This window comes from Macaca fascicularis, chromosome 1 (genome assembly GCF_037993035.2).
Source record: "Macaca fascicularis isolate 582-1 chromosome 1, T2T-MFA8v1.1".
In the NCBI taxonomy this organism is placed as follows: Eukaryota; Metazoa; Chordata; class Mammalia; order Primates; family Cercopithecidae; genus Macaca; species Macaca fascicularis.
The window spans coordinates 55619524-55630532 of record NC_088375.1 but is presented as its reverse complement, the minus strand read 5'-3'; the positions used below and the strand labels follow the sequence as shown (position 1 = coordinate 55630532).

Sequence of the window (11009 nt, the reverse complement as noted above, 5' to 3'; positions counted from 1 at the left end):
TTTGTTAGCTTTTTCATTTTATTGATGTTCTTTTAATATATGTATTTAGGATTAAACTAGTGTTCAAAACTCATAACCCAGCAATTCTGAATTAGGGCTTTATTTTTTTTAAAATACAAGCACAGTTAGAGAACAGAGATGAAATTGTTGTCAAACATAAAAATATGAATTGAATTGCTTCTTTTTAGATGGATCTTTAACATTGACTTGACCATACGGACACTGCAGAAGATAAAAACAAATTATTACTAAATATTTAACAATCATCTTGAAAAAGCAGACTTCTCATGGTGACAAAGAGAGACTGTTAACAATTTTATATAGATCATTTGATCTATCAGGTCCTGAAGACTAAGAGAATATTGGCAACCTCAGGCAAATGGTCCTAATTAGCATCCAAGAACCATTTCCTAAATTCATCCTTCCAAATTTAAGAATTTTACTGTCAAAAAAATCCACTTTTAGAAAATCCTCAAGTCCTCAATTTACAAAAAGCTCTTAGGCATTTGATTAGAAACAGCTAAGGGCACAGGAACTTACATAAAATGGAAGGTTTAATTTTTAATCCTGGGTATAGTTAATACATGCATTTAGTGTCTATTCTTTAATTATAGAGTGGCCAGTTAAAGGAAATTACACCTTCTTGCACCAAAACATACAAAGTATTCTGTAAACAGAGGTTGTTACTGTTTATAATCTTGACCGATAACAATTTACCTCACCACTTTGCCTTTAAAAAGTAATAGTGAAGAACCCATTTCCATTTACTTTTTGCTTATAATAGGGAAGGAGAAGTTAGTTTATCTTAATTAGTGAACATAGAGAGGTACCTATTGAAATAAACATTTTAGGAAATGTATAGGCACTACATGCGGTACAATCTTGTTTCACAGTTATTTCAAACACAGACTGGAAAAAAGCCACAGGAAGAACCAGAGAGAGGAAGGGTGGGCAGGGGGGGAGAGAGAGAAAGAGAGAGAGAGAGACAGGAGGAAAAATAGGAGGGAGTGAAGGAAGAAAAGAAGAAAAGAAAAAATCATTATCTGAAGGAAACCTACCTCTCAATGCTGGGTGAGTTTCTATTTATTCAACTAATAAAGAAGAGGGACCTAGTTTGCAACATTCTAGATTTCTTTTCCTGCCCTCTTTGTACTTGCCTAATGAAAACAACTTATTTGAAACCCCATGAAAAGTTTCCTTGTAATAAAGAGCTCCCATGAATTTCAAATCACAGCATTTCAAGGAATTGATGCTCACAGTGAAATTTTACAAAATTCCATTAACTTTAAAGGTCCTACGTTGGTACTAAGGACTTCATTGTCGTTGGCTAAAGTAGCTTGTAAAAAGTGCGCTCCAGGTCTATTTGGCTTTTTTATTTGACTTGTTGTTCAAATAATAGGTATTTACGAAGTTACAGAAGCACCGCAAACTGCTGCTGTAATGCGAGAATTGCTACTCACATGTCTGCAAGCAGAGCCACAACATTCACCTCTTTGCAAGTGGGCAATCTGTGTGAGCACCACATAGCCAGTAGCTGGATCCACATAGTTTAGCTGGCCAGCCTGAAGTGCAATAAAATGAAACAATTCATTAATCTCAATATTCATCATATCTCCTCACCATTATGTCTACTCATAAAATACTGCAGAAAATTTTAAACAATATTAAACTTCTTCCCAGCAGTTTTAGTGGCACTTGCAATTAAAGACCAAAAGCACTCCAGCATTATATACAATCCAACTTTATGTGACATAAGGAGAAAATATACAGTTTGAGAAAAATGAGAAGTTGATGGAAAAACAAGAACTCCTCTGTACCTAATAACTATGTAGCCACTGCTCTGATATTTTTCATTTGGTTTCTAGGTAACAAGCTTAATAACAGGTGATTTAAATGATTTTAAGAGCTTAAGAGGCTGAAAATGAACTTTCACTCAGAAGTTGCAGTTGGAATTTCAGTACTTAAAATATGTGGATAATGATTTAAACTTACAGAAAAGGCGCTAATCAAAACCAACGGTCCTTATAGAAAAGTATTACCTTTGCTATTATTGAACACTTTCTTTACCTTCATGTGTTACTTCATTGCACATTTTATACTTTTTTTTTTTTTTTGCTGGTGTGTTATTAGTTGTATTTTTAAGTGAAAAAAAAGTATTGTTTTAACATATTAACTCTCACTGCTTTGACAAGTTTGATCAAAAGAAACTTTTATTGTACTATTTCAAATGTCAAGGAAGTATATTCTATCTACATTCAAACATGACTTAAAAAGGCGTCTCAAGTACTTTGTGGGAAGGGAAAAGTAAATAACACAACCTTTTCTGTGGATTTGGGTCGTGTGGATGATATTACTTAGCCTTGGGTTTTTGTAGAGGAAAGTTCCCATGCACTTTTTATATAACCTTTTTACCACGCAGTAACTCAGTGTGTATCAATCTTGTACAGAGCCTTTTTCATTAAAATATACATGAAACTTGCATATCTTATGACAAACACACTTTGTATGAACCACCAACAACTTCTTCAGTGTCTTATTTAATGGCAGAATATTTTATTCTGGTTGAGGTTTTAACCCAATGTTTCATGAATAAAGTGTGTAGCGAAAGGACAGGCACAGTTAAGTCTAGTCTCACCCTAATGCATTCCAGCAAAGGTAGAGCAGGGCAGGGCAGCAGAAATCCAAGCAAGTCCCAAGGCTGGTCTGAGAGAGGCTTCCCAAATCCAGTGGGACCACAGAAGCAGATTACAGGAAATCAGGAGCACTCAGCACTACCTTAGAATGACCGATTGTCAGGACCTCACTTCTTTATTTATTTACAAAGCTCCTGTTTGGAGACTTGGAAGAAAAACAAAAAAACACTAGGAACTCTGTAGCAGGCTTCTTTTCACTTTTCATAGCTTCTGGGAGTCTTCTGAGGGCAATTATCTGGCAACCTGGAAGCCTAACAGATTGCTCCTGCGCATGCGCCTGCTCTACAGCTTTCCATGTTGATTGAGCACCTCTGAGCTTGCTGGCTGCCCACAAAAACTTAATTTGTCCTCAGTAAATGAGCGTCACGTAATGGTGGCCACAGACAAAGATGAGGCAAGGGTGCTGACAGTTTGACTGGAGAGCAAGATGTTCAGTGATGCGCATCGGTACCCAGAGAAAGGTAAGAGAGCTATCTGCCTTGAGGCTGGAAGAAGGACCATCGTGAGGGGGCTCTGATTTGTCGAAAAAGAAAAACAAGCAGCTTGTTATTTACTGGGCTTACTTATGGTCTCCTGGATAGTCATTTAACCTGTGATACTGACATGATGAAACAAGTGTGGATTTCCCGAGTGAGAAAAAGTTCCTTTCCTTCCCTAGGCTGATTGAAAATTTCTTCACATGATACTGGTGTTTGCTCTAAAGAGAATGAAATTTTTCTTTAATATCTACCATATCTATATGGTGAATTATGAGAACAAATTACATACTTTTTTTTTTTTTTTTAAAGGAGAGCATAACCAAGAACAATCAAAAGCTGCCAGTCACTTCCTAATGAGTCTTTATTCAGTTTCAACACTTGAACGGGTCAGACCGACATGGATTCTCAGGGCCTACTAACTGTCATTACTGAAATAAGTCAATTTGAGGTAAGCTCTGAGATTTTCTTCTCTACCCCTTTGGCTTAAGTCATACCATATAATATCAGTCCCATCAAGTACTGGAGGCACACACACACAGCTTATTAAATGGGTTCATTTCATACTTCTTTTCTATCTTTAGTCAGTTTCTCTTTTTTTCTGTTTCTTTTGTAAAGGTAATAACATAACCAAGCTGCCTTTAAACTCACGCAGACTGTGTTAGAAGGCGTAAAGGGAGAGAAGTTTAGATACTGGTACTAACAGGCAATTGTCAAATCCGCAAAACAAGAGAAAACAGCTCGAGTGTCTACAAACGCCAGATTGTAGTTCCCTCTACTCCGCCCGCTAAGAGTTAAGAGAAAGGACAAGAAGCCAATGGAAAAATTAAAATAAATGTGTCAATGTCTTATTTTTTTCATTTTTAAGAATCACTGGATGGCTAAGTGTTCAACTGACAATGCAGAAAAACACACATTTTTGTTGTGACTTCTCAGTCTCTCCACTTTCTCCATCAATTCCTTGACACCCCCTTCCGCAACACACACACATACACCACAACAGAGTGCACCAGCAGTGGGTCCTACACCGCGACCGGAGTTTAGCTCGGACGCTGATTGGAAAACCAATCACACTCATACTCAAGACAGATACAGGGTAAATAAACCCTTTGTCTAGAACACGAACTGTGGCCAGTTTTCCCGCGAAAAGGTCGGAGCTGGAAGCTAGTGTGCGTGCCGCGTGTCGCCCGAGGCAGGACAGCACCGGCGTCCAGCAACTCTTGCCTCTGCCGGGCGGCCTTCGGGTCCGGAGAGGCCCGGGATGCGCAGGCGCGCCGAGCCCCGGGCGGCCGCGGCGGGGGCGGGGCGGGGCGGGGCGGGGCGGGCAGGAGGGGGTCTCACCGCGCAGGCGGCAGCGTGCAGCTCTGCGATCCGTCGCTCCGCCACCGTTAACTCTTCGCTCACCGAAGGCCTCGCCTTTTTCTCCGGCCTACTCGGCGTGCCGGGCGCGGAGCCGCCGCAGTTTTCCTCGTTAGCAGAGTAGAGGGTTAAACTGAGCTGCTGTCGGAACCCAGCTCGGACCCAGAGAGGTGCTGGCGGTGGGGCGGCGGGAGGTTGCCTCCAGAGCGCGGGACACGCCAGTGCCCAGATCTGCCTGGCCGCCATGCCGCCGCCGGTCTTGGGAGGCGGAGCACCCGGCGCTGGGGCCCGGAGGGGCGACCAACGCGGGCCTGAGCCCGGCGAGCCGGTCTTGGGCAGCTCGTGGCCACCGCTGCGTGGGGTCGGTTTGCGCTGCCAGGGGAGCAGGTGGAGGCCCACGGACTGAGCCTTCTGCCTTCACCACCGGGCCCGTTGCGGAAATAAAATGGGCTTTTAAGGCAGCTAACGAGGCTCTAATGAGCTGCCAGGACGGGGAAGAGCCTGCTGTTTCCACATCTTTGGACTTGAATTCTAAGCTCTTCTTCTTCTCCCCCCACGCCCACCCAGCTGAAAGGTTGACATTTTTTCTCATGTCAAACTGGACTTGGGATCATTCAGTATAATCTCCACTACTGTTAAGATAACAGGAAGTGATCAAAAGACCTGAGGTTTGTGAATCACCACCTTGGGCCTATCCAGAAAAGGCTGAGTGTTTCCAGGTAATATGTGATACGAATAAAGGTGGAAGTGGAGCCTTCTTTGCTTGGTTCTTTGGCCCACCCTAAAATAAGGGCCAAAAGTAAAATCGTACACTGAATAAGAAAAGGTGTTGTGTTCATGTTGCTGAATAGTTACAAAATCAAAACTAAAACCCTTTTTCCTTTCTGATAGTTGAAAGTTATCTTGATACCGTCACAGAATTGAATTTGAGAAAATTATCGCAAGCCCAGGAGGTAATTTCAGGTGTTAGCATTAAATTAACACCACCCCTTCTTCCTACCCCCAGTCTGGGTTTCAAGAAAAGGAGGGCTGAAGAGTACCAATTTTGTTAGTGCTCTTCAGTATTGAAGAACTGAGGGCAGGAATTTATCTTTGAGGACAAAAGTTGATTCTTCAGCTGTATAGGAGAAAGGTGACTAAACCACTATAGACCATCACTATGTGTTTTTTTGGTTTCTGTGTTTACCATGCAACCCTGTAGTCATATTGTCATTTTCTTAAATCTTAGCAGGAGCTGATCGAAACAATCCTATTGGTTCATTAAAAATCTCAGTGAATTAATAAATTGGAATTCTGTTTTGCAAATTGGTTTTCTTTTTGTTGGAATAAAAAATTAGGATCTGGAGACTGTTTAGTAATCTGAGGAGAGTTTAAAATCTGGAAAGCGAAGGAGGGACCCTAGGGAAAGCTGCGGAAGAGTGGGACCAAACTTGAGATCACCAAAAATGAACAACTGTGATGTTACTCACATTCACCATAAGTCAGGTCCCCGCACCAACAAAAACCTGAAATTAATTTATTGCATTGTCTTTAAAATTAAGGATCAGGATCCACTAATAGGCCATGTCATCGATTCAAAGGGTAGAGACAGCATTTTACAGGAATGAAATAGACTAGACCATATTTAAATAGAAAATAATAGAACTATCTTATCTAGGAAGAGTACGTATTGTTACATGAAATTCTTTTGGTGGAGATGAGAGGGTGTTAGTGACTGTAAAGGGCTTGAACAACAGAGATCTTGTGGGTAACAGAATAATTCTTTATCTTGACCATGATGATTACACAAATTTATATGTGATAAGATGCCATGGAGCTATACATACGTTGTTTTAATGTCAACTTCCTGGTTTTCATATTGTACTGTTAGCATTAAGGTGTGAGCATTGGGGGAAACTGGGTGAAGTAAATACAGTACCATATCTGCAACTGCATGTGGACCTATAATTATTTCAAAATTTAAAAACTAATTTTATTTTTTTTGAGACAGAGTCTCACTCTGTTGCCCAGGCTGGAGTGCAGTGGTGCAATCATAGCTCACTGCACTCTCTAATTCCTGATTTCAAGTCATCCTCCTACCTCAGCCTCCCAAGTAGCTGGAACTACAGGTGTGTGCCACCATGCTTGGCTAATTTTTTATTTGTAGACATGGGGTCTCCCAGTGTTGCACAGGCTGCTTTTGAACTCCTAGATTCAAGGGCTCCTCCCACCTCTGCTTCCCAAAGTGCTGTGATTACAGGTGTGAGCCATCACGCCTGGCCTAAAAACAGCAATTTTAAAGAGATGTAGAAATGAATTTCGGATTATTTGGTAAAGCAGATTACTGAATTAACCAAAAACTTCTTTTTTTCTGTCTTCTCCATTCCCATTATCATTTAGATGTTGAATAGATTACCTGCCCCCTTCAATTTTCATTTGATCTTCATACTTTAGAGTCCATGTCATTTCTCACCAAGTAACTTTCATTCATTATGTCTCTTGTTTTAGAAAGCCTCCTCAGGGCTTTACCCTTAGCTTATTCTATCGTGTGCTTATTTCTCAGATTCTCTGTGCTCATAGTAGACGAAACTGTATGAAATTGGGGTACTAAGTCCCACCTTAGAGTGTTGCATAAAGTTTGAACTTTATTTACAAAGTATTTACATTTAGATTTGCCCTAGAAAGAGTCATTTTGTGCCACAACTCTGTGTGTAACATGTAATGTAATATTTGATATATTTTATAACATTGATTATATCATTTGGGATATTTGTGTTAATATTGAACATGCTTGTTATGTTGGAGGTGGGGAGATCAGAGAAATGCATTCCCCTAGATTTCATTGATATTAATTTTTAAATAGGTATGTTAGGACTCTCTAGGTTGCAAGATACAGATTACACAACTCAATCGGGTTACAATAAAACGAATGTGTTTGCTCATATAACCATGAAGCATGACTTGATTCAGGATTCAACAGGGCTTGGTTTTCATTTTTCTGCTTAGCCTCTTCAATGCTAATTCTCTTTTCAGGCAGGCATTTTTCTCATTGGTGAAATATAGCTGCAGACAGCTCCCATGGTTTCATCCTTTCTGGTCCTCGTCCTGTCAGCCATATCTTTATCATGTGCCCATTTCAGAACCAGTCTTTTGAGTATAGATTATACTTAAGCCAATCAGGGTCTATCCCTGGATCTGCCTCTGGGCAACCAATCCAAATCTATTGCTGAAAATGGCCTGTATTAATGCTGAGGATACAATTCACAAAAGACCACTATAGCGTGACTTTCAAAAGCAAAGAAAATTCCGCCAGCCCACCCAGTCCTTTTTAATATTTAGTATTTAAAAGTTCATTTTTAAAGTTTTTTTATGTTCCTCTGTCCCCTCTAAAAGCCTTCCTTTGATTTCTCACAATTATTTGTGCCATTTCAACTTTTTGTATTTTTTTGCATTGTTTTCCCAACAGGTCATAATAGGGAACATGTCATTTTCATCTTTTTATCTCCACAGCCCAACTTGTACTTCTGCAGAAAGTATTACGGTACAAGGTGAATAATGAATAATGAATTTTTGAATGGATAAATGAGTCAGCAGTTTTTTATTCTCAAATACATATTCCTAATTACTGGACAAATATGTGATGAAATTTTAATATTAAATTTCTATACATAGTATTGGATATTTGAAAATATGTATTGTTGCAAATATTTCTGTAAAAAACTAAGTGAAAGAGATACTAAATCTGAAATCTTATTGAATTATATTATTAAATAAAATGACCTATTTTACTGACAAATAAGACAGATGCATATATTATTAAATGATCTGATCTAAGCCCTTGAGATGCTGCCTTTGACTTTAAGTGTTACCTTTTAATGAATTATGAATGTATTGAGCTGATAGTGGACAAATTATTGCTGGAACCACAGAGCTACCAACAGACTTCTTGTCCATTTACTGCCGGTTTTGCACACTTCCATTTGGACACTGATTATGTATTTGATGTTTTCTAAATACCCGAATGGTGTGTTATGACATGTCATGCTCCATGTAGAGTGGATTTTCACTATCAATTCTTATGATTGAGAGCAAATGTTACATGCCCCTAAGGTTGCCTATAGGGAATCTTTGTTTCATTTAATCGGACATCCAATGGCACACTTTGTTTCACAGAGCTGGTCTTAGAAAATTCTTTTGGGAATTATAACCATTTCTATTTGCAAGTCCAGCAAATCTCTGCCGACTTCACAGTGGATGTGACTTCACTAGTGTTACATGCCTAGAGCACTGCTGCATTTGGCTCTCATCTTTCCATTTTGTTTTTGTTACTTGGACGAGTATAGATGAGCTATATAATATGAAGTAATCTAGCCATTTCATCTCTTCATCCACTCAGTCATTCTCTAATAGAATGGTAGTCTGGCTTCTACCTGCACTGCCAATTTAAAGTGTTACTAAATCCAGTGCACTTATACAGTACTCCCCTAACTAATACTCCTTGTACTTTTAAGGTGGTCAGTTTTCTGCCCCTCAAAGCTATTCTCTTGACTTCTTCAACCCCAAATTCTTAAAATTTGCTTTTTATTTTTAGGATTATTCTTTGAATTTTTAAAGAGCCCTTCTTCTGTCCTTTCCATCCTTAAATGTTGATTTTCTTCAGATTTCTTCAGCAATTCTCAGCCCACTGCTCTCACTGTATAATCCTTCTCCAAGTGATGTTATCCATGCTTATGTTTTTAATCTATTACCATGTAATGATTCTTTATCATGTTCAAAGCTTTTGAGAGCAACATACCTATCTAGCCATCTGCCTGCTAGACATAGATGTTTAAAATCCCCAAACTCATCATGTCTAAAACAGACTTAATCACCATTGCCTTTGAAATCTTACTTTTCCATTTATTTTCAATTTTAAAGGCATGGGTGCCCAATCATTCATCAAATTCAGAGATCTTGGAGTAATTGTACACTTTTTCTACATCTCCCCATCCAGACCATCACCAACTCTTGCCAGTTTCGTCTGTGAAGTCTCAAATTGTCTCCAATTTGTCAAAAAGTCTCAAGTTGGTCCTTTCCTTTGCTTCTATCATTGTTCGTTGTCTTTATCATTTCTTTCCCCTGACTACAGCTATAACAGAATGGTTTCTTAATGGAAATAATATATAAGGAGGGCTTACTGTGTATCAGGGCACTCTGATAAGTGCTGGAGATTTATTATTCATATTTTGCATCTGCTGTTTAGTCTGACAAAAAATACCCTGTTCTCATCACCTCAATCTTCAGCTCATGTCCTTAATGAAGTTATACCTGTATTTAAAGCCTCAGCCTATGTGCCACCTTCTCTAGTAAGCTTTTCCTGACTGCTCACTCTACTCCTTGTCTCCTTTCCCCAGTCTTCTCTGCAGGCTGGCTCGGCATGCCACCCCATGGCTCCCATAATATCCAAAGCATGACTCTACTTTTGCACTTTCCTATTGTATAATTTTATGTTCATGAGTTTTTACTGCCAGACTGTGAGGTCTTTAAGGATAAAGATTGTCTTAATAATCTGTATCTCCAGTAGCACAAGTTCATAGGAAATGCTTTAAAAAATGCTTGTTTAAACGAATAGATGAATGAATAATGGCGGCAAAAACCTACATATGAGTAACATAGCAAATAAATTATACAAATGTATTTTTCCCTAATATTTTATGGTTATGAAGCAGTATTGGGTTTTGCCAATACATCAGTTGTTCTCTGGCTATTGTTTATGAGACACAATATACTGAAATAACAACATACTGTGATTTTATTTGGCAATCCATTTAGTAAGTTTCCCCCAAACAGTCATTGAATTAATGGTAAGTGCAGTGTATGAGCTGCATTCCAAATGAAGTAAGTATATGTTGACAGTGAAGTGTAGCCTTGTTAACCCTGAACAATCATTTCAATTATAAACTACATGTATACAATCACTGTCACATAAAATATCCAGACTAATTACTTCTAGCCCTTTTGTTATACAAGTATTAGATATGAAACCCACTCTTATGTATATTTAGTATAACAGTGAAATCTCCAGGAATATTGTTAGAAAAAAAAGGAAGAATTTTTACATTTGTAAGATAAATGGATTAGTATCATGCTTTTAAAATTGCATGGGCAGCCACTGTTTTGTAGGATTTCCCACATATCAACACATTTGTAATAGATCTTGGTTAAGACCATAAATACAACATACAAATCAGAGCATTGTTCTCTGCACTCTTGTTGCTGCCTGAGGGAGAAAACCATGTCCACTGTTCCATGACTGGAATGAAAGGCACACTGAGTTTTAGGTCAAATATCCATGACATTGATGTGTATGACTAGTCTACTGAGTATGATACATGTTAATATCTTCCCAGTGGTGGGCACGAGCGATATGGCTCAGTGATCAACACAGCACACACAACCCCTTTAGGTTTTCTACAGGTGTAAATTTGATGCATCTTTGAAATCCTGTGGAATGTGATTCTTC

At 39.0% G+C, this 11009-nt stretch overlaps 1 protein-coding gene across 1 annotated transcript; it reads right to left on the bottom strand.

Annotated features, from left to right (window-relative positions):
* Positions 1-4796, bottom strand: C1H1orf53 (chromosome 1 C1orf53 homolog). The gene is made up of 3 exons (XM_005540324.4): positions 4511-4796; positions 1461-1562; positions 1-222 (listed from the first exon to the last, which is right to left on the bottom strand). The coding sequence occupies exons 1-3, from the start codon at positions 4772-4774 to the stop codon at positions 151-153; spliced, it is 438 nt and encodes a 145-aa protein (XP_005540381.3). The 5' UTR covers positions 4775-4796; the 3' UTR covers positions 1-150.
* Positions 4797-11009: the final 6213 nt, after the last annotated feature.